This window comes from Nanorana parkeri, unplaced genomic scaffold, assembly GCF_000935625.1.
Source record: "Nanorana parkeri isolate BGI_ZX_2015 unplaced genomic scaffold, ASM93562v1 scaffold273, whole genome shotgun sequence".
Classification (NCBI taxonomy): Eukaryota; Metazoa; Chordata; class Amphibia; order Anura; family Dicroglossidae; genus Nanorana; species Nanorana parkeri.
The window spans coordinates 1,241,890-1,264,859 of NW_017306541.1; the positions used below are offsets into that span (position 1 = coordinate 1,241,890).

The following is a 22,970-nucleotide window of genomic DNA, read 5'->3' on the forward strand; positions in this document are numbered from 1 at the left end:
ATACAACATGGGTTCTTACCAGGATGATACGTGGTTATGTTAGTAGTGATCAAAGCAGATGGTAAAGTGGGTGTTACAGTGGCTGGGAAAAAATTAAATACAAACAGTTGAAAGCATGGATAGCACAGCAGGTAGATGGATGGTGTTAAACAAAATTCAGCATTATGTAGATGTATGGCTACCACTATTTGCCTCTTTTGTCAACTTTTTTTCAAAGTAAAATGGAACTAAATTCTAATATACATACGCAATGGCTTAGCCAATGCTAGTTTTGCAATTTGATCTTATACTTCTAGAAAGCTACTAGCATTGCTTTTTATAATGAAGACTTGAATAACATGTATAACAATAACTTAAAATATAGCTGCAGTCAAGGCTTTTCTTTAAGTTTGAATGAATGGGGAATGGTTAGAGACTCCATTAGGTTTTCACTGCTGTCTATGTCACCATTGGGGAGATTTTCCCCATGTCCTGCCCCAGAGAGCACTGGGATGTGAAGGAAGTTCTTTTCAATAGAGACAACATAAGGAACATTTTAAAATTTTGTATCTAAAAAAAACCACAATACATTTAGTTATTTAGATTTAAAAATTACTGATTTAATTTTGGCTAAAGGGTGAAGGGGGTAGGCTGTAAATAACTGTGGGGTCCAATGTTGATTTCTAGAGATACATATACCCTCCAATTAGGCCCTATTTTTAGAAATTAAATTCTGGCTCCGATAAAGCAGGAAAAACAGCAAAGGGGGTGTAAAGAAGACTGCTAGACAGATGAACCACAGTAAAGCTGGCCATGTGCTGCTTGAATTTGCATAGTGTTTGTTTGCATACAGAAGCCAGTAGAGGTCTATCATTTGTGATGGGAGTAGCTACGGGTCATCAAGACTGACGTGTATCTACATCTCCGCATGATATGATATATGTTGGATTTAAATTGGAGAGACATTTTTTTCTAATAAAGGACTTTTTTCATGGTGTGGGAGTTTCCGTGTACAATTTACATGCGTACTATGTACTCTTTCATCTAGGAGGGGTCGGATTTTTGAAGGCCCTTTTATTCTAGGGGTCTCTAGATTTCGATGTGTACCCCTCTCACTACAGCCCACCACATCCACATATGTGTGGATAAGGCTCTAGCCCCAGTCAACATGGGGGCAAGGTGTCTTGCCTTTCCCACCTCCCCTTGCATGGCACCCTACCAATGTTGAGTGCATGTGGTATTGTTCAGGAGGAAGGAAACACACTCACTGCCCCTCCTTTCCTGAACACCCAGCATGCATGCCTGGATAAGGGTCTTTTATAAACTCTTAGCGGCCCATACCATAAAAGTGTTCTGTCCCTTTAATAAAAAACCCACAAACGGTGTAGCAGTCCCCCTAAAGGACCCTTATGTGAGTCTGTAGAGTGGGTGGCCAAGAAAGACTCCCACCCCCTCCATGCTGATGGGGACAAGGGCCTCATCTCCACATTTTGTCCCCAAAAAGGAATGTGGGGGTCTGTTGAGGGGGAGGATTAAGCAGATTATGGAAGCCCACTTTAGAAAATAGGGGGCCCCTAATATCTGCCCCCACCCCCTTGGGTGGTTGAGAACAGGGTACATAGTATACCTTGTTATGCATTTACAAAAACGGAAATAGCAAATAAAAACACCCATGACATTAAAAAGTACTTTATTATTAAAAAAAATGAACAGTGTCTCCTGATGTACACTAAATCCAATATCAATCACATAGTCCAGCAATGTAGACACTTGTCAATCAGAATGATTACCTAGCCATTGATGTTGACCAGTCGACGTGATGACACACCACGATAATCTTCACCCAGTGCTATTTCCATCACAAATGACCAATCATAGCCAACTGCTGTATGTCCGGGGATGGTGAATGATGTAATTGACCAAATTATGTCAACCAGCCAAAATTGTTGTTTTAGTTTTGTATGCTGTGGAGAAAGGTTGGAAACCCTGTCGCGTTTTTACTACGGGCACAACAAATTAATATGGAATATGGTACAAACCAGAAGCCAGCTTGTTTGTTTTTTTGAGGAGCCAAGTTCCATTGGCAACAACTAGAGAAAATCTCAAAAGTTAGATGCCAGCTGTCATTTTTAAGGAGCATTGGCTACCTAGTCCCTGGAATGTGTCCATCACTGTTTTACTGTATGTGTCCTGGTTGGTTACCACTTGTCAGCAGAAATGAAGAGAAATGTAACCAATGATAACACATGCAGCAAACAAAAATCAGACACAGGTTCTACTCCTTCCCCATTTCACCAAAAATGTTTTTACTGCTGTCTCTGTCCATTATTTCCTATACAGTTTAATGTCTTTCACCAACAGACTAAGAAAAAGGTCAGGAATGGTAATAAAAGCCTATCAGAGTTTCTAACCGTTCGCTGATTTATCCCAAAATTTTAAAACGATTTGGCTGGAGTTACACCTTAATATGTCAAATAAACTTCTTATGATGTTAACCGTTACACTTCTGTTCCAATTGAATAACATTTTATATGTAGCATATGTTTTCTACCACTTTCAAAAATATTTCACAGTACATCATATTTGGTGTGCACTTTGATTTTTCAATTATGTACTTCAGACCATCTTTGCAGTTCCAGAAGCTGTGAAACATAGTTTGATGGAGTTTGATGGAAAGCCAGCATTCTTCTGGAGTGTGGGCTTCCCAGAATTCCTCTGGATCATGTACTCTAAACTACTCTTTCTTAATGGTACTCTCTAGTCATTGCCGCTATTTTTGCACTAAGGGTGAGAATCCCGCCATCCCTTAAAGTCACTGAACTAATAAGATATTACTATATTTCCTTGTAAGGAGTTCATCTCAGTCATAAGGGTTTACATTGTCAAGAAATGTGTCATACACAGAAAATAACCCAGACAGAGGGAGAGCATCTACTTCAACAGTCAATGACCCCCAAAGCTACGCCCCCTACCCCACCCCGATCAGCATAAGTTGGGGAATGAAAAGGGAAAAAGTCCACACTCTGTTCTCCTTTTTCAAGCAATTCGTTGTGGAATATTAATTCTGTTGTCTAGGCTAAACACAACTGATACAATTGCAAGTGCATATTTACTTGAGTATTTAAAGATGATCAAATTATAGCATAGATTAAAAAAAAAGCTAACACCACCGAAAGGAGGATGCAAATCTCATGCATAACATGCATGAGATTGGAAAACGACTAAAATATACAGATGCTCATAATGATGCAATTATGATGTCTGTTCATTGGAAATAGTGCTTTGACATTGTATCAATAAATGCAACAAAGCCCAACTAAAATGTCAGTTAAAATCAGCTATATTCCAGCTCCATCATAACAAAAGGTATGCAAAATCTTACAGGTTCTCCCCATTTGGGAAAAAGAAAAGAAGAACACTTGTTCTCTGTGTGAAAGCAGTGGTCTCTCTCCAGAGGTCCAATATGCCCCCTGCTGAGCCAGCGATAGAGGTCTCCAATTATAAGGGAGCATGAGCTTTGACTGCAGAGCTATTCACCTGATTCAGCAGGGAGTGCATCAGACCACTACAGAGAGACTACTGCTTCCACACAGAGCAAGAGTACTTCTCTACAGCATGTATTAAACTGCTGTAAACTGAAACATTAATTGGGCTTTAGATATGCATCCACATATTCAAATTATTGATCACATGAGTTTCAAATATTAGAGCATTAATTTGTTGATTTAGTACTTGATTGATGTTGATTTATCACTAGAAGCACGTTTCAACTGTATATTTTAATTACATTTTGTTTTCCAGAAAATGATTTTACAAATATACAGACACACGCATAATATGGAAGATTTGCTTTCTTACCATATGTGATATTGGTAGAAGGAAAACTGTTAGTGATGATAGCAGTGGTTGGTAAAAATGGTACATTAGACTGTGAAATTACACGAGGTGGCATGGATGATGAAGATGTTACAGTGGATGATCTAGTTACAGAGGTTGTTGAGGTAGTAGTACGTGTAGAAGTTACAGTGGAAGCCACTGTAGCTGCTAATAAACAGAAGACATAAATCAGTAAAGAATGTAATGCAGCATAAATATGCAACGTAAAACCTGAAAGGAAATGAAGATGTGTATTTTATACCATATTACTATAAAAAATAATTATTATCATTAATAGGGAAGTAAGCACCATAACAGACTTTTGCTATTAAATGGTATGCAAATAATTAGGATAATTCTGTTATTTTCAAAGGGTGATCTTTACTCCTACAATATGACTTGTAGTGAGTTTTTCATGGAAGGCCATGCCGTCAGAGCCTACTGTTATGAAGACATTGAGAATCAATAAAAGTTATTGGAATGGGAAATCATAGCTGCCAGAATGTCATGAAGTTAAGTGTTAGTGGCTATTTTTGTGTACAACTTATATCAGGACTGGACAATTCCCAGGTGCCAGGTCACCATGGCGACTGAAAAAATTATAAAAAACTTTCCGGGGACCTGGTCATTGAGAGATATTGTACTCTACTGTCTGGTAGGTCTCGCTGCACATGGAGGCGGTAAGAGAGATTTGAATCCCCTGGGTGCTCTGGCCTTGGCAGAGATCTCTATGGTTGGGCGCAGGAACACAATTTTGGTTCACACTTTGTTATGGTTTATGTAAAACAGAAGGTGGGCAGTGGCTGAAGGCTGAAGTGTAGCTGTGTTGAGTGACACGGGTCCCCTGGAAGTCGCTGCTGACAGGTGAGGTGGATGTGATGGTCGGGGCACCTGGCTCTTCCACTCAGATCCTCCCACCCACACTCACCATGTGCTGTTTGTATGTATTAAACAAGCTACACATTTTCTCTATATTAAAGTAGAGTCATGTTGTTCATCTTAATTTAATTGAATGAGTGTATGTTTGCACTATTCTGGTTCTGAAGGAATAATCAATGGATAGGTAGAAAAAAGATAGATAGATAGATAGATAGATAGATAGATAGATAGATAGATAGATAGATAGATAGATAGTTTAGGAAAATAAAAATGTTTCATTTAAATTGGAACTCAAGCCAAAACTTTTTCTAGTTTTGGATTTTAGCATCACATTATTGCTGTCTGCATCCTCCTTGGAGAGATCCACTCTTGTTATTTGTACTGGTAACCATTGTCACTAGGATAGAAGGTGAGGGGGAATCCAATATTTTACAGGTGCCGCTGGAACAGAAATAGAAAAGATGTCCACAAACGAGGACACCAGTTCTGGTGTCAGCTGTCAATAGTAGGATTTAGTCTTGCTTTGGCAAAAGTTTCACTCACTTCCTGCCATTCCTCTGGAACTGGAAGTGAAGGGAAATTTCTCTGGCAGACATACCATAATAAAGCCTGCCAGAGATTCACATGCTTTAACACACATAAAAAAATGCTTTGACTGGAGTTGCACTTCAACCATCACAACTATGAAAGACTAATTTATGATCTATCTTAGATAGCCTACACTATTCATAGTGACCGGTCAACAACCAAGTGAAAAGATTATTTTTAAGATTCTCCAAAATTATACTGGAATAAGGAAAGGAAGTGGTGTGATTAGATGCAATGGACAATACAGACTCAAGCAACACTTGCCTAAGATCCTTTGATTCGTAAGTTTCACAGACTTTTAGCTTTCTGGGGCAACAGGCAGCATTAGACATGCAATATACATAAAATATACATGCAACACCACAATGCTAATTAAGGCTGTAAAATGTTGGGCACAATGGTTCTGGTTAGAGTGCCATGACTATTAGATAGAAATGGGAAATACCAGACTCTGTCTGCATCACGTACAACAATTACTTTTACTACTTGGAAAGAAAACAAAACATTCAGTTGCAGCAAAGATCAATGAGACAGCAGAAATCTGTGAGCAGCAAAACAGCTGTAAAAATAAAACATAACCCAATGACACCAAATAATAGGCAAGGAAAGAAAGTCCCAAAGCCAATCTGTAGGAAAGGTCAGCATCCCATTGTGTAGCACTTTGCAGTCATGCAGATGATTCCTCAAGGTATTGATCAAAGCTATTTCACTCTGTGTGATTTGGCCTGTGCTAAAAGTAACAATCCCAGCAGTTTTGCTTTATACGAGGAGATCATTTAACAACACTTGTGGTAAAATCCTCAAAGATACTTCTTATTTTCATTACATTTTATAAGGTAATTTCAAAAGTGCTCCTTTATTATTCAGCATTTAAGTTAGCTGCCTGGAAAAAAAAGACATGGGGAATATGATGCCAGTGGCCCAGATTTTGCGCAAGATCACAACCATGGTGGTCTCTAGAAATGCTGCTGATCAGAAGTAGTAACCTATGTGTGACAAATTAAATCTGTGAACTGCACAGTTATGCGGAGCTTCTACACAAGATATTTGAACTATATGACCTTCAGAATCATGCATTAATCGCATTAATCGTAAACAAAAAAAAAGGTTAAAACAAACATATATAAAACATATTTACATGACATTGTTTTGATAAAAACCCGCATTTATAGTATCAGCATGGTACATTTCTACCTTGACAAACACCAGCCAGCTTTTCACAGGTAGTTGGTTCTGTTGAAGGAGTTGCTGGTAGGGAAGTACCTGCAAGTAAAAAAATAGAATTGCAAATTTAGGATCAATTTTAGCTGCATCTACATTAGACAATTTTTGTACTTAATGTACAAACAGACATGGCCAAGATGCAGAAATTTTGATTAGAGTGATACTTGACTAATGGACATAAAGCGTGTTAGAAAATGAACAGATTTATGTCAATAATAATAGTTTAAAGAAACTCTACACAGGAAAAAAAGTGATTTATTAGTAAAGAATGTAAGCAGCCCCAGAAGCATATTCTTACCATTCCTTTGCTTCCCCAGCTACTCTGTTTAGTGGGAGCTTAAGGAAATACCCACCTGGTACCTCCAGGAATGGAGAAACATGTGACTCACTTAATGTGCCACATGGGGAGTCCATAGCCTTGTATAAGCAATGACTATGTAACTACAGTACTACATGACAGCACTATGTAAGCACAGTATAATAGTATTTACTAACCACATGTTGGTTCCCATTCTCACTTAAGCATGAGCATTTACAGGCAAATTTGCAGGTTTTTGTGTGTGTTTATGAAACATTTTCAGGATTGAATGTTTTGGGGGTTTGTTAACTAATGAAAAGTTAGTTACTAGATGGAGGCTGCACATAATCACAAAGAAAGTGTGCTACTCATGCTTTTCAGGCACTCCAATTGAACTCTAGGGGACCAAAAACACGTGATGCTGCCCCCCAAAAAAGCTAATGAACTTTCTGGAGCTACAAGTGACAAGTGACACAATGATCAGGTGTGAAAAGGCACTATTGAAAATAATGTGATTTTTCACGTTAAGCATTGTTGCACCTCGAGAAATGCGCAACAAAATGATAAGGTGTAAATGAGGGCTTACTGACAGGTCCTGTATGTATGATTACAAGTTTCACTGCGTCATAACAAGTATTTTACACACATGATGAACAAGGTCCCATTTACAAGAGGTGGAGACACTCTGAAAATGATATACACATTATTGTACTTTAAATCATTTACATTAGTAATCACATGTGTTACTGTTATACGGTTCCCAGCACATACCGGAAAACCCTGACAAAGCCATTGAAATGTATCACACTTTTGCATATCTGGAAATTACATTATATATGAGTTGTGAAATGACTGATCATTCTGTGGAATACTGAACTGTTCAGCCAAGTGTTAATGTAAGTATATTAAACTGAAATCACACCAGCATTTACTAGCACAAAAGTATATCGAGAGAGTGAAAGAAAAAAAAATGAGCAGATAAAATTAGTTGAATTCAATATTTTGGGGGAATTTATCAAAAATGGATCAGACAAAATCTGGAGCAGCTGTGCATGGCAACCAATCAGCTTCACTCTTCAGTTTGTTCAGTTAAGATTTGAAAATGAAAGAGAGAAGCTGATTGTTTGCCATGCAGAGCTGCTCCAGATTTTGTCTGATCCAGTTTTGATAAATTCCCTTCACTGTATGTACTTATAGCAACCTTACAGATACTTCCAATATGAAAGTAGATTTCTCCACCACCTGTGTGGTCCTTAAAATGAACATCTGTCACATTTGTCAGAGACATGTAAAAGCATCCGAAGGTGCTGGAGTGATGAGACCTGTCTGATCTCTTCTTGCCCATACACACTATTGCCTTGCAGTAACGTGGCAAAACACGTTACATGCTTTGGTGCAATGCAGTGGCATTCATTCTGAATGGCACCCGACGCACCTTGTCTACAGACATGGGTTGAAGCTATATGGCAATGGACTAAATGCGTTGCCGTGTGCTACCAAAAATGCTACATGCACCATTTTTTGGTGCAGTTTGGTGCATTAGGCAGTCCATTCATATTACTGAGGTTGCCAGGCGTTCCTTGAGCAATGGCAGATTCATGTCCCACCTGCAATGCAAGGGAGCAATTTTCTACTAACATCCAACGTAAGAGATCACTTCTGTTGACCACCAATGTAAAGGGGTTTTCTTCCATTGAGCACCAATATAAGGGGACACATCTCCACGTACCATCAATGTGAATGGGCTTTCTTCCCATGGGCACCAATGTATGTGGACACTTCTCTACTGACCATCAATGTAAAGGGGCTTTCTTCCAATGGGCACCAATGTAAGAGGACACTTCTCCACTGGCCATCAATGTAAAGGGGCTTTCTTTTCATGGGCACCAATGTAAGGGGACACTTATCTACTGACCATTAATGTAAATGGGCTTTCTTTCCATGGGCACCAATGTAAGCAGACACTTCTCCACTGATCATCAATGTAAAGGGGCTTTCTTCCAATGGGCACCAATGTAAGGGGGCACTTCTCTACTGACCATCAATGTAAAGGGGCTTTCTTTCCATGGGCACCAATGTAATGGCTCAATTCTCTACTGACCATCAATTTAAATGAGCTTTCTTACCATGGGCACCAATGTAAGGGGACACTTCTTCACTAACTACCAATGTAAGGGGAGATTTCTCTGTTTAATAATTTCCACAGTTCCAGTTTTTTTTTTGGCCATTATTATTATTTTGTATCATTGTAACATAGAGCAGGGGCTGTTGTAAAAAAAATTCTGGTCTGGGTGTCAAAATGAGTGTCAAACACTTTATGTATGCCACGGTCTTCATTCAGTTTTTTTTTAATCTACAACTTCCTGATCCTGCAAATGTACCATGAGCTGTAGATATAACAATGTTTACCTGAAAATTATTTCAAGGGTTCCTCAAGGGTAAGAAGGTTGAGAAAGGCTGTGCTATATAATAGATCTATGAATAAATTGATATCTGTTTATGGCTTATACCCTGTTTGCCTGAAAATAAGACCTACCCCAAAAATAAGACCTAGTACTATTTTTGGGAAGTGCTAAAATATAAGACCTACCCCGAAAATAAGACCTAGTTGTGACCATTGCCAGGGCCGGTGGTGGCATAAGGGGGAACCTGAAGAGCCGCGGGAGAGAATCAGCGGTGCCAATGAAGCCAGCACTAGAGGAAGCGAGGCAGCAGTGGAGGGAGCAGAGCCGCATAACCTGATGTTTCCTCTATAGCTCTGACTCCTGTCACAGGCGGAGTGATACCAAATGCACTCCACCTGTGAGGAATCGATATTGAAAGTGCGCTTTGCTTTTTCTTGTTACCAAATTGCTCTTTGAAAGGTATGGTACCCCTAATTGCCCTGATCACACTATTCTTAACTTTGCCATGTTGGATTATTTAATTTGGATTTGCATTAACTTTAGATTGTTATACATTAAAAAAATAAATAAGACATACCCCGAAAATAAGACCTAGTGTGTTTTTTTTTTTGAGCCAAAAACAATATAAGACAGTGTCTTATTTTCGGGGAAACACGGTATTAACATCTGTCAGTGGTAAAGAAAGAGCTAAACGCAAATCAGCTGTAAGAACATTTTCACGAGTGACAAAGACCATGCTACATGATAAGTAAATAAAATATGCAGAATGGGGACATTTGCTTAAAAAATATAGCATATAAAATTGCTTCATAGGCCTTTTTGCAATTTGAATGTCATTTAAAATTACTTTTCTATTTTAATCTAAAGTCGCATTCCACTGGTACTTTTTTCGGTCTCTTTTACCGAATGGTTAAGATCTGTGAAAGGAGAAAATACAAGACACATCTTGATGATGTCACTACACTTGTAGTCCAATGGCACTTTTTCCCATCATTGTTACAGAATGTCCATACAGCAGCTCCAATGCATAAAACATAATAAATTAAGAATGTATTATTTTTCTTTAAAAATGTGGACTCTGCCTTTAAAGAACACATAAATAGAGCCCGATGCATGCACTCTTCCAAATTCCACTCAGTAACAAAATAGCAACTATCCTTAACCACTTGAAGTCCGTGGTGTTTACACCCCCTCCAGGCCATTTTTCAGTATTCAGCGCTGTGGTACTTTGACTGACATTTATTCCGTCATGCAACGCTGTACTAAAATGAATTTTATACCATTTTTGTGGGGACAGATAGAGCTTTATTTTGGTGGTATTTAATCACCACCGGGGGTTTTATTTTTTACTATATTAAGGAAAAATTACAGAAAAAAAAAAACTGTTTCCCCTATATTAAATTATAAAACATTTATTATTACCCATTTTTTGGTAAAATATAAGAGACGGGGTCACGTCGGGTAAAAAGACACCAAACGACTAAGCTATGGTTTGCCTTCCTACTGATGTAATCACATCTCTACACCATGATCACTTTAATATGCTGATTAAAGATGTATGCTGAAAAATTATTTCTATATTCAGGTTATGCTGTAAGATTTAAAATTGCGGTTGGGTATACTGTTGGTTGTACCCTTTATACTGCTGTATATACCACATGTCTGATGCCTTTTTGTCCTTCCTTTTCTCTTCTTTCTTTTTATGTTTTTTTAAATTTATGTACCTAATGGTATGTTTGTATTTATTATATGCAAACCTAATAAAACTTATTGTTAAAAAAAAGACACCAAACATGTCAAGCCTTAAAATTGCGCGCACGTGCGAAACCTCAAAAAACGACAATACCCAAAATTGGCCATAGGCGACGCTTTAAAAGCTTTTACCGCTCATTAGTTTTGTGTTATCAGTGATTGATGGCCCTAGAATAATTGCTCTCTCATGTGTAGTGCAATTGTAGTTTCCGTGCGCCGACGCATCTGACGCATATTTACGTTCATATGTGCGTAAACGTGGGGGTGGGGGACTTAAACATTTGGGGAAAACTTTTGTCGAATCGTACGAAATTCCCTAGGTTGGTGGAGTTTTCGTACGTCAAAAATCGCACCATTAACACTGCTCATGCGCAAATGAAAATCTGTCCCTTCAATTAACGAAAATTCGGCCAGGTGATTTTGCTTAAGACTGCTAATTGAACTGTTCAATGGTCTGTGCATGATGGGGCCGTCATTCGAAAATCGTATGACGGTTTGATCATCGGACAAAAATATTCGTCCGATAATTGCAAGGTGTATAGCCAGCTTAAGGCTAGGTTCACACCTAGGCGATTGAGCTGGTGAGCTGTTATTGCGGGGTTGTCGCACATTTTTGTTTGTGTGATTGTGCTTTGAAAACTGTGCAGTTGTTGCACGGTTTTCAATGCATAGAGATGTCTATGGGACCCAAACCACGCGACAACCGCCCGAAAATAGCTCCTGCACCTTTTTGCGCAACAGGCAATTTTGTCCACGCAACAAACCGCAAAGGTGTTAACAGCCTCCATTGACTTCAATGCGAATCTGTGTTTTGTGCAATATCGCGCAATAAATCGCCTAGGTGTGAACCTAGCCTAAAGAGAATCAAGCATCTGATTCAAGCAGAGAATATGCCAAAATGAATTCATACTTTTGTATCATCCAGAATGGGTTACTGCAGCTGGTACAGAATGTAGCAGTCAGGCTACTCACCCACCAACCCTGTAACTGCTATATCACCTCAATTATTCACTCCTTACACTGGCTTCCAATTAAATGGAGAATATCCTTTAAAATTGGCCAATTTATAAAGCCCTAAGGAACTGATCGAACTTCTAGTCATCCATACTCACATAAGCTCCCTTCACTCCTTAGTAAAAGGAAAATTACACATGCCCAGAGTTATCCTAAACTATTGTGCATTCTATCATGTAGTACCCACAGAGTTGAGCAGTATAAGAGCAGTTGAGCAGGGGAAGAAGTGAACAGTGTAAAAGGCCTGCAGGGGACAGATGTGATCAATCTTGTAGGAGTGCAGGGGGTGGATGGGGTGAAGAGGTGATCATGGACAGAGGTGTGCAGACTGGTGAAGTGCAGAGATGAACAGGGTGTAAGAGGGCTGGAGGAATGGTGCAGGGGCGAGCAGTGTGGGGGCTGCAGAAATGGTGCAGAGGTGAGAAGTATAAGAGGGCTGCAGAAATGGTGCAGAGGTGAGCAGTGTAAGAGGGCCGCAGGAGTGGAGCAGAGGTGAGAACTGTAAGAGGGCTGGAGGAATGGTGCAGAGGTGAGCAGTGTAAGAGGGCCTCAGGAATGGTGCAGAGGTGAGAACTGTAAGAGGGCTGGAGGAATGGTGCAGAGGTGAGCAGTGAAGGAGGGCCGCAGGAATGGTGCAGAGGTGAGAACTGTAAGAGGGCTGCAGGAATGGTACAGAGGTGAGCAGTGTAAGAGGGATGCAGGAAGGGTGCAGAGGTGAGCAGTGTAAGAGGGCTGCAGGAATGGTACAGAGGTGAGCAGTGTAAGAGGGCTGCAGGAATGGGGCAGAGGTAAGCAGTGTAAGAGGGCTGCAGGAATGGTGCAGAGGTGAGCACTGTAAGAGGGCTGCAGGAATGGTACTGAGGTGAGCAGTGTAAGAGGGCTGCAGGAATGGTGCAGAGAAGAGCAGTGTAAGAGGGCTGCAGGAATGGTACAGAGTTGAGCAGTGTAAGAGGGATGCAGAGGAAACAATAGTGAAAGAAAGATGCAGAGGTGAAGAGGTAAGCAGTGGTAGATAAGAGGTGCAGCGTTAAGCAATGGAGCCCCTGGCTATTTTAATAAAGTACGTCTTTAAGGTAGGCTCAAACAAGTTTTATTTCTCTGTCTATACTCTCTATGCAAAAAAGCATGGAATGGAAGAGTTTTATTTCTTTTTAATATGCCTGTGAGAGTTTCGTGGCACAGTAATTAAAGCATATTTTGTAAGTACATGATGGTGGCACATGTGTGCTCTGTATACAACAAGCAGACTTAGGTTCCAGTTAACTAAGTCCCTTTAAATCCCTCCTACCGTCAGTGCAGAGTGGCCACATTGAAAATTTGATGCAGTGTACGTAGCATCATAGTGGTTCTTCAGGTCTTTCACAATTCTATTAGAATGACGCTCAGGAATCTTTTCCCTGTTTGAATCCTAATTATATTTTAATATCAGTAGGTTACCCTCGGTTTGCGATCCATCGAGTTCTGATCTTTCGCATTTACGATGGAGTTTACTCTACAGCACTGTAGAGTAAACTCCCAGTTATTCGGCACCCATGGGATCAGTAGGTGCCGGATAACTGTAGTTTCTGGTTGCTTGAGAGTTAATAGTAACCTCCGAGGCGCTTTACTTCCCCATTCACCTGCAAGATAGCTTCCACAGCCGGAGGTGAATGTAAACAGGAGCAATAGCAAGACTGATATTGGCTATTTAAAATTGCAATAGCCATGAGCAGGCTGCCTATTGCACCCACCCACTGAACAGAGGAGTGGACCTGAGAGAGTAATAGCCAATAGCAGTCTGGCTATTGCTCCCCATTGTTTACTGCCTGCTGCCGACCGCGCCAGTACAGTACACTACAGTACACTCCTCGGTTTATGATACGATTGGGTTACGATGGTTTATCAGAACGTAAACTCCATCGTAAACCGAGGAGTCCATGTACTTGAGTGGATACAAATATGTTTACTGTTTGGATGCTTGCTTAATATTCAGCCATTGCTTTTTGTCTTTGTATGACTTTGCTGGCATTTTGGTAATAATACTCTTCTTGGGTCCCATTATGGTGACAATTTTCTTATTTGGCTGCTCGAATTAAAATGTTTAGGAACCCCTGCTTTAAAGTGACCTGTAACCAGGCTGTAGACAACCAAGTAATTACCTTTATCTACCTATCTACCTTTTTTTGAAAAAGTCACATGACGAAACGCGTCAAAAAGGTAGATACAACTGCACACGAGGAGTCCTCTTAGATCGATCTGTGCCGGCCGGTTTTTATACTTCCAGATGTAAGCTACTATTTTTAAATAAAATTTATACTGTTTTTACATACTGCACCATGAGGTCTTTTTGCTTTTAAATCCTCATAACTCTGCTGATTCCGGAGAGAAAGTTCGTTAGTACTACGCTCAGGCTAAGCGGTCCCTGGGTCTGAAAGACAGCTCCAGCACTGCAGCCGGAAAACATCTCTAAACCAAGTAATTACATATTGTCTGTTTACAATTGAAGGCAGGAAGGCTAATTCGCTGATGACAGAGGAAGAAAAGTAATTGAAAGCTGCTGATTAATAAAGTAGAATAATTACAGGGCCTTCACAATGCCTGCAGTTATCAAAGTCGCTGAATGTTTGCGGTAAACTTTTTGCTGCCAGAACCGTTTTTGCATTTTTTGCATCCATATTAAAATTTAGGCCTGAAGATTATAACCCCCCTCCCCGCTTCAGAATTGTATATTTCTTGAAAGCAAAGACCATGTCGAATAAAATGGTGGCAGTTGCAATTTGTTATGTTGCATGATATTGCCGCAACTGTTTATTATCACTTAGGGGTCTATTCACTAAGCTGCCGAAGGATCTAGCCGTAGCTTCGGCTGATCCTTCAGCTAGCTTCGGCCCCGGGACCCCTTCGGTTCAGTAGAACCGAAGGGCTGCTGTACTGGCTATTCACTATAGCCTGTACAGCTCCTGAAGTTGGCCAAGCGGCTCAGTCGAGCCGAACGCATATGCCTCGGCTCGACTGAGCAGCGGTGAAAGCCGAAGCTGGCCGAATGGCCGGCCGACAGCCTGCTTCTGACAGCTGGGCGAAGCCAGCCGTCATGTCACGGCTGGCTCCGGCCAATTTCAAAGAGATCACCGTCCCTGGTTACCAGCTAACCAGGGACGCAAACCTTACACACTGAGAACCCAGCCGTGCCGCTATGATATCACAGCGGCCTCTCAATGTTCTCAGTGTGTAATGACAGATGGCATTCCTGGTTACCTTGTAACCAGGAACGCCATCTGTCATTACTCTCCCGGATGCTCTGGAGTCTAATACGACTCCCAGCCGCCCGGGAGAGAAACAATTTCTCCCAGAAAGGTTCACTCTGCTCGATCGAGCAGAGTAAACCTTTCCCTGCTCGTTTTTTTTTTTTGACATCGGAGCCATTGGCTATTTCAATTTGCAATAGCCAATAGCAAACTAGCTATTGCACCTGCCCACTGCTGCTGTCAATCAGCAGAGGGGGACCTGCAGTTCTCCATCAGGTCCCCCTCTGGTGATTGACAACAGCAGAGGGCAGGTGCAATAGCTAGTTTGCTATTGGCAATTGCAAAGTGAAATAGCCAATAGGAATCTAGCTATGCATTCCTATGGTGTTTTTTTTTTTAATTATTCCGATGGCAGCAGAACCGCCCGGCCAATAGAAAACAGTTGGGTGGAGCTAGCTGAGCATGTTCGGCCATCCCGAAGCCAGCCGAAGCCACCCGGTGTACGGCTGATTTCAGCTGATATACGGCTGGAATCAGCCGTACCAGCCTGAAGTGAATAGCCGAACAGCGTTCGTCTCACTTCGCTTCGGGTCGGTTAGTCACTCGGCTGCCTACGGCAGCTTAGTGAATAGACCACTAAATTTTCATTGAAATATACAGGTAGTTTTAGTGCACACAAACACAATATATTACCCACATTTTGATGAAAGAGGTTGTGCTGAGTAAATATATATACTAATATATTCTATTAGTGAATAGATTCTTAATAGATACTTGATAACTTCAACTTATGCATTTTTTCATCATATGCCCAGCTTGAGTTGTCACTGGTTTTTGACAGGTTTACTTCTAGGCGCAGACTCTGAGGCTGTCATCCTGGCTTCGCCACTTAGTGATTCAGTAACCAGAGCAAGTGTATAGCCAGCCAATGAGGTCTAAAAAGTCTGATCTCTCATCCTCTATGATGTTTCCAGGTAAGAAGCCTTCTAGGTGGTAGAGAAAGGATTAAGATGCCAGCCCCAGTACCTGCCTCTTTAAAGGCAAGTCAGCAATGGTGGCTAACATATTTTGCAGGTTCACTTTAATGATGTCCAAATGATTAATAACATCACATGTAAATTGCTGTTTATTAGATGATGTAAATACTGTAATATATATAAAACATGTAAACCATTCTATGAGATCTTAACTATAATAAAACAGGGTCATCTATAGCAATTGAAAAGCAAAAAATTGTATTAAAAAAAATCAGCTACAGCAAACACAGTAGCATAAAATCATTTGACTTGCTTTCAATAAAATGTCAGGGAACAAGCCAATTCTCTAACAGCAGACAGGATTGTAATGTATGTCATTACACTAGATTATGTTCATTAGTTTAAATACAGCAAGACTGCTAATGCAGGAAATTGCTTAAAATGTGCTTCAGTCTGCCAAGGTGTAAAACAATGTAGTAAATATTTGTTTGTTTTTTTGGAACCTTGTATATATACTGCAGGTTTACTTTTCACTGTTAGATAAACATATCATGACACTTAAACTGCTAGTATTTTTTAAAGTTGTCTCATGCTTAAATAGATGGTCTTTTGTCCTTTTTGTTTTCTTTTTTTTTCCACATACAAATCAATAGACAGATATTATAAACCTGTGGGACGTGTAGGTAGATTAACGCGTATAGATTTTTTCACTGGCTCCCAGAAGTGCTGGTACCATAGGCTGTAATTGACAGCTTACTTGGCTGTTAATTACAAAGTCTGGCTTGCCCTTTGGCACCTGCGGTCCATCCACGTCCTTGAGGTCACAGACATTGAGGTGCCTGCCCTCCTCCCTGTGAAAGTGCACATGCTTTACTGAAGAAGTCTCTCTGCCTACTGGCATGCTGGTTGTCTAACGCTTGTAAAGACAGACATTTAATGCCTGCCTTGCTCTGCCTGTCTGTTTGTGCAGACACACAAACTTTACTAGTACATACAAGCAGGGCCGCCATCAGAGGGGTACGGCCAGTACTGTTGTAAGGGGCCCCGGACTCCAAGCTATAATTTTTTCCTATAGAATTATATTAATAGTACCATTTGCCAGGTCCCACCCCCCCCCCCATGTTTCCCAGCCGACAGAGGCCCCGGGGATTGGCGGGGTTGTGATAGAGAGATAGAGACTGGGGGGAGGGGGAGAAAAAGTGAGAGAGACAAGAGAGACAGATCGACTGACGCTGAGAGCTTCTCAGCATTAGTCAGTTGGTCTCTCTCATGCTTCCCTCCCTCCTCTCAACATCGGTTGGTCTGTGTCTCTCACTCTTTCACTCCGCTCCTCTCAGAAAAGGGAGGGGGGAAGAGTGGGATGGACCGACGGACGCTGAGAGGAGAGGGGGGGGGTGAGAGCGACAGCCGCAGGGGGGGAGAGTGAGATCACCCGCACCCGGAACGCAGGCACATTAATGCCTGCATTCCGGTCCAGTGTGATCTGCAAAAATACTGCCAGTGCCTGGGTTCCGGGTGCTGGTGATGGCACTGCGGTCGAGGGGGGATTGGCTGCAGTGCCATTGACTTAAATGCACAGCCACACCCCCTCACGCCCCTGAACGCAGGGAGCCGGCCAGCTTGCGTTCCAGAGGTTGACCGTTCTGGAACTCAGCCTTTGTGGTGTGAACCGGCCCTTAGCCCTGGTTCGGCAGGCATCAAGGTTAAAGGTAAAGTAGGAGCCATTTTGTACAGGTGAGCTTCAACGTCAGTACAGCCATCCAAGATCACTTGTAATCAGCCTGATTCTCCCTCTTCTCCCCCTCCCCTCTCTCTCTCTGGCAGCCGTGTCCCCAGCCGCTCCCTCTAATATCGTTCCCGGCTGCCTTTCTCCCTGCCTGCTGGATTTCTTTCTGCCATGGTCTTTGGGGTCCCCTGCTCTTCTGGGGGACCCGAGATCAGGATGGAGAGCAGGGAGCAGAGCAGAGAACGTCCGTGTTCTGCTCTGCTCTGCTCCGTGTGAGCAGTGACACACAAATGCTGTACTCATCCTGTCACAGGAGAACAACCACAGTGCTCTGCTAGAACTCCTGTGTTGGAGGTAATGGGGTCAATAAAGAGAACCTGTCACCTCCAAAAGCTATCACACAGGGGCTTGTTAGCTCCTGTGTGATAGCAGTAAAGTCAAGTGAAAAAAAAGTCAAAAAATTATAAAATAAATAACAATTAAAAATGTAAATACATAAAAATGTAAAAAAATAACAAATAATTAAAAATGGCAATACAAATTTAAAAAATAAAAAGGCGATAAAGTAAAAAATAATAAAATAAATGGAAATTAAAAATAAACATTTTTACAAAGTAATAAAAAATGTAAATATATATTTTTTTAAATTAAAACCAACACCCCTGCCCCCACCATCTGCACCATCTGCGTGCATGGGGCATTGTGTGTGTGAGCAGAGTGGGCGATCCGTGACCACATGGCAATCATGCAGTTGGCCGCGGGGGTCACAGAATCGCACACCACTGCCGATCGCACTGGCAGTGCCATTACTACTAGTATCTAGATACCAGGATTGGTATAGGTGCTTCCCTAAATATTAGTATTCTCATTTTAAAGGGACACTTAACTCAGGAGCCACTACTCCAAGTCCCGTGATTGGACTACAAACTCACTTTTAGTTTACTAATTTGTATTAAGATTGTAGTGCATCATAGGAGAGAGCTTGGAGCGGTGGCTACTTTATAACACACACAGGGACCATGGGGAATAAAAGTAGCCACCCTCCAGAAGAAAGGACAGTATCAGCATGAATTCAGAGATGATTTGAGGATCTACAGCTCGGTGATACACAAATAAAGTAAATTTCTGTTAATAGATATGGTTGAATGCATTTTTAAGATTTGTTACTTTAATTTCACAATTATAACTGAAAATAATTTTTCATATGTCATATAAAAGTTTAAAAAGTTATCCACCCTGGGTGGCATGGCACATTTTTTATACTTTTATTTAGGGATGCACCGATACCGATACTAGTATCGATATCGGTGCCAATTCCGAGCCAATTCCGAGTATTTGGGCAAGTACTCGTACTCGCCAAAATGCTCCGATGCCTAGCACGAGTACTTCCGGTATTGACCGGGAAGTGGCTCCATGCTCTCTTGTCACTTGTGATGAGAGAGCATGGAGCCGACTTCCCGGCCAATCAGGAAGCCGGGCAGCGTGTAATGACGCGCTGCCTGGCTTCCTGATTGGTTGGGAAGCTGGCCAATCAGGAAGCTGGCCTCGTGAGGTAAGGTTACCTTACCTTAGTATGTGCAGCCTGTCGCCCCCGGGTGCCGTCCAATCAGGAAGCCGGGCGCTATCTTTCTGATTGGCCGGGAGGCTGGCTTCATGCTCCCTCATCATCTCATGACAAGAGAGCATGGAGCCGGCCACCCGGCCAATCAGAAAGCAGGGCGTCGCGTCATTACACGGCGCCCGGCTTCCTGATTGGCTGGCCAGACGGCTCCGGCTGGGTACCGGACGAAGGCCGCGTTCTCGCTGGAGAGGCCCCGGGGGTGACAGGCTGCACATACTAAGGTAAGAGGGGACTTTCTTGTTAATCGGGAAGCCAGGTGGCGAGTCATTACACGCCACCTGGCTTACTGAATGGGACTTCTGTTACTCGGTAATTGGTATCGGCGAGTACCGTAAAAGATTATCGGTACTCGTACTCGGTACCAAAATACCGGTATCGGAGCATCCCTACTTTTATTTATTATGATATCTACAACTTCCAACAACCAGTAATGCCAGTGTTCCATGAGCTGTAGATAAAACAAAGTTAAGCAGGGGTTCCTGGAGACCTAAAAATTATTTGAGGGGTTTCTCTGGGTTAAAAAACGGTTGTAGAAACAAATGGGATTTTTAATAGAAATGTGAATGGGCCTTAGTGTACTTATACAATTATGATCCTATATGTGTGTTGTTTAATGGTATAACTTTTTTTATGTAATGCTCACTTTAAATATTTATAAAAATATACACACGGGTATGCTGTTCGCTTTCCTGCATTGCAACTGCAGCATATGTTGTTAATAAAAAACACATGACATACTTTCTTATGTGTAAACAATAGCATAAACAATACCAGAGGCTGAAAAACTGTAGAAAAACACTTGTAAATCTCCACTTACCACAGCTAAGTTTGCTTTCTGTTTTCCTTGCCCATGATGGGATGCTCCAAAAACTGTTCTCCCAGTTTATAATATTCCCTTTTAGATCACAGGTCAGGTTTGAAAGTGTTTGTGAATCCATTGCAGTATTCCACAGACGAAGGTTGTAAACATCCCCTTGAAGTGGTCCTGATATAGAAGTATAAGATCCTAACATGAAATTCCCACTACCTGGGATTGTCAGATCCCTTGCATCTGGGCAGAGACTAGAGAAATATGCATCCTTGGTCTTCACAAATATCTGTTCTGCCTTGTTGTTCCATACCATGCACAGCTGTTGAAATGATGATGTAAAGAAGTCTTTACCATCGTTTTGAGGCGAGGATAGATTTAGAGGGCAAGGAACACCCAAAATAAACAACATATGGCTATTTTCAATTTTTCCAAAGCTTAGCAGATCCATTGTAGAGTTTTTGTAAGAAAACACTTTCCAGTTCTTTGTACTGTTCTCAGTTTTTGTAGCTTCAAAACAGACAGTCATTTGAGTCAGTGGAGGAATAGAAACATTGGACGACAGTGTAACGAGTCCTAAGCCTTGGTTTTCGGGAACGGTGACTTTTTGGTTTCTTAATGATACGGCCACTAATAAAGAAAACAAAAGCATGTAAGTTCAGACCCAACGATAAACATCAACATATTCATATTTTTGCCAAGGAAATGCTCTCTTATGAATAAAACCTAAGGAAATATACTTACAAAGTAAGTAAATTTATTTATCTGCAGTGATTGTTTGGTGAATGCCATATTCACTGCTTTATACATATGCTTTTAAGAATTGATTAAAAAGTGTGTATATAATATTTAATTATCTGCAGATGTTTTCACAAATTTCATTTGGGTAAAGCGTCCTCTAAATAGCCTTGTTTTCTAAAATGTTGACGCTAACATTTTCAATCAATCCTGTACTTTTACAATACATCCTAAGTGACAGGCTTTCTGCATAGGAGAACCATAAACTGCTTTTATGTACCTTACCTGTGCTCCCCCATTAGCTTGATCCATCACAAGAAATGCACAGTATACAGGTATAGGGCACAGCTGGTAATCTCCTCACCTTTCCACATTTCCATGCTTGGTGCCTGAGCAGGCTGTCACATTTCATATACAGTATATATATATACACATATATATATATATATATATATATGTGCGTATATATATACAGTATACATATATTGTATATGGGTAAGCTCCTACATTTAGATAGTCAAAACAGTAATTTAAGGGGCTTGGGGGTTATTAAGAAGCAGTAACAGGGCTTTAAAGCAGGCCATCACGCACGATTGGTTCCTAACAGCTCATGAACCATCTGCTAGTTGTTTACATTAGAGGATTGACAGGCTGCCAAGATCTGCTCTCATTAAAAAAAAAAGCTAATGTTTTCGTTCATATGTTATGAACCTTGAAAATTTATTTTTTTCCAAAAATCTTATAGTTACAGAGGTGAATTAGAGCTTGTTTTAGAGTATTTTTACTGATTTGTTCAGAATATGTAAATGCCTTACTTTCACATACATTACATACTTTTAAATGATCTGGGCACAGGTTCACTTTAAATCTAGCCATAGACATGGCTGTCAGAAGACTACTACTCTACAATTATGCTTATGCTCTGAGCAGAAAACCCTGGTGCTGACTTTCTAGAGAAATAATAGAAATATCCAGGGCAATCTTTTTGTAAAGATGGATTCTTCTCAGTCACTCTGGGCTTGTCTTCATAGTTTGCAATAGGTTTCGAGTAGGCCTATAAGCTGCTGGGTGACAATCATCTGTTCATTGGCAACCTAAATTATTTCACAATGAAAACTTTCTCAGTTGCTTCAGTTTAACTGATCAGAGCAGGATTCAGCACAATATGCAATGTGTGACAGACAAAAACAGTGACATTCCCAGAGCCATATATTAATGGTCTTAGTCACACAAATTGCAAACTAATGAATTGAAATGGAAGGAAATGGATACACCTTTTTGCTTTTTCCACATATCTGTGCTTATCTTAAACAAATCTCTTTTACTCACAATAACAAAAGCTGTCTGAATGAACAGTCACAGTACTTGGTTTCCTGGTGACATAATGATGCTTTACAGCATTTCCAGCTCACATTTTCCCACAGCCCCCTCTTACTGGGCATCAAAGATTCCCATTTACTGTATCTGTCATGGTAACACAGAAGAAGAAGCTGAACAAGTATTGGATCTGAAATTGCTGAGAGTAGTATACTAAATGACATTTGAAAGAGGTGACAGGAGGTCATTTTAACAAAGCAAAGACATTAGATTCCCTTACACTGAATATTATTTTGTAGTATTACCTTAAAGGGCAGGGTGAGCGTTGTCATACTAGAACAAGAAGTGTTGTTTCCGGCAGAATTGCCAGGTGAACATTCAGGAAAAAAACTCTTGGAAAAAACTAATACAGCCACCACATCTAAAGACTGGTAAGCTGCAATATATAGCATTTTTTGTTTCAGTTTTAGATACGTTTTTGTTTACATGGTGACAATCAGTAGCAGTTCTTGCAATCATTATAATAAACTGCATTATATTAAGC

The 22,970-nt window shown here is 40.9% G+C and overlaps 1 protein-coding gene across 1 annotated transcript in view; it reads right to left on the bottom strand.

Moving 5' to 3' along the window:
* The window catches only part of ADGRG6 (adhesion G protein-coupled receptor G6), a 140,821-nt gene that overhangs the window by 64,975 nt on the left and 52,876 nt on the right, over positions 1–22,970 (bottom strand). The window contains exons 3-4 of the mRNA XM_018557213.1: positions 20,381–21,001; positions 6,517–6,585 (exon numbers count right to left, since the gene is read on the bottom strand). Coding sequence (XP_018412715.1) covers positions 6,517–6,585; positions 20,381–21,001 — 690 coding nt within the window. The remainder of the gene's footprint in view (positions 1–6,516; positions 6,586–20,380; positions 21,002–22,970) is intronic.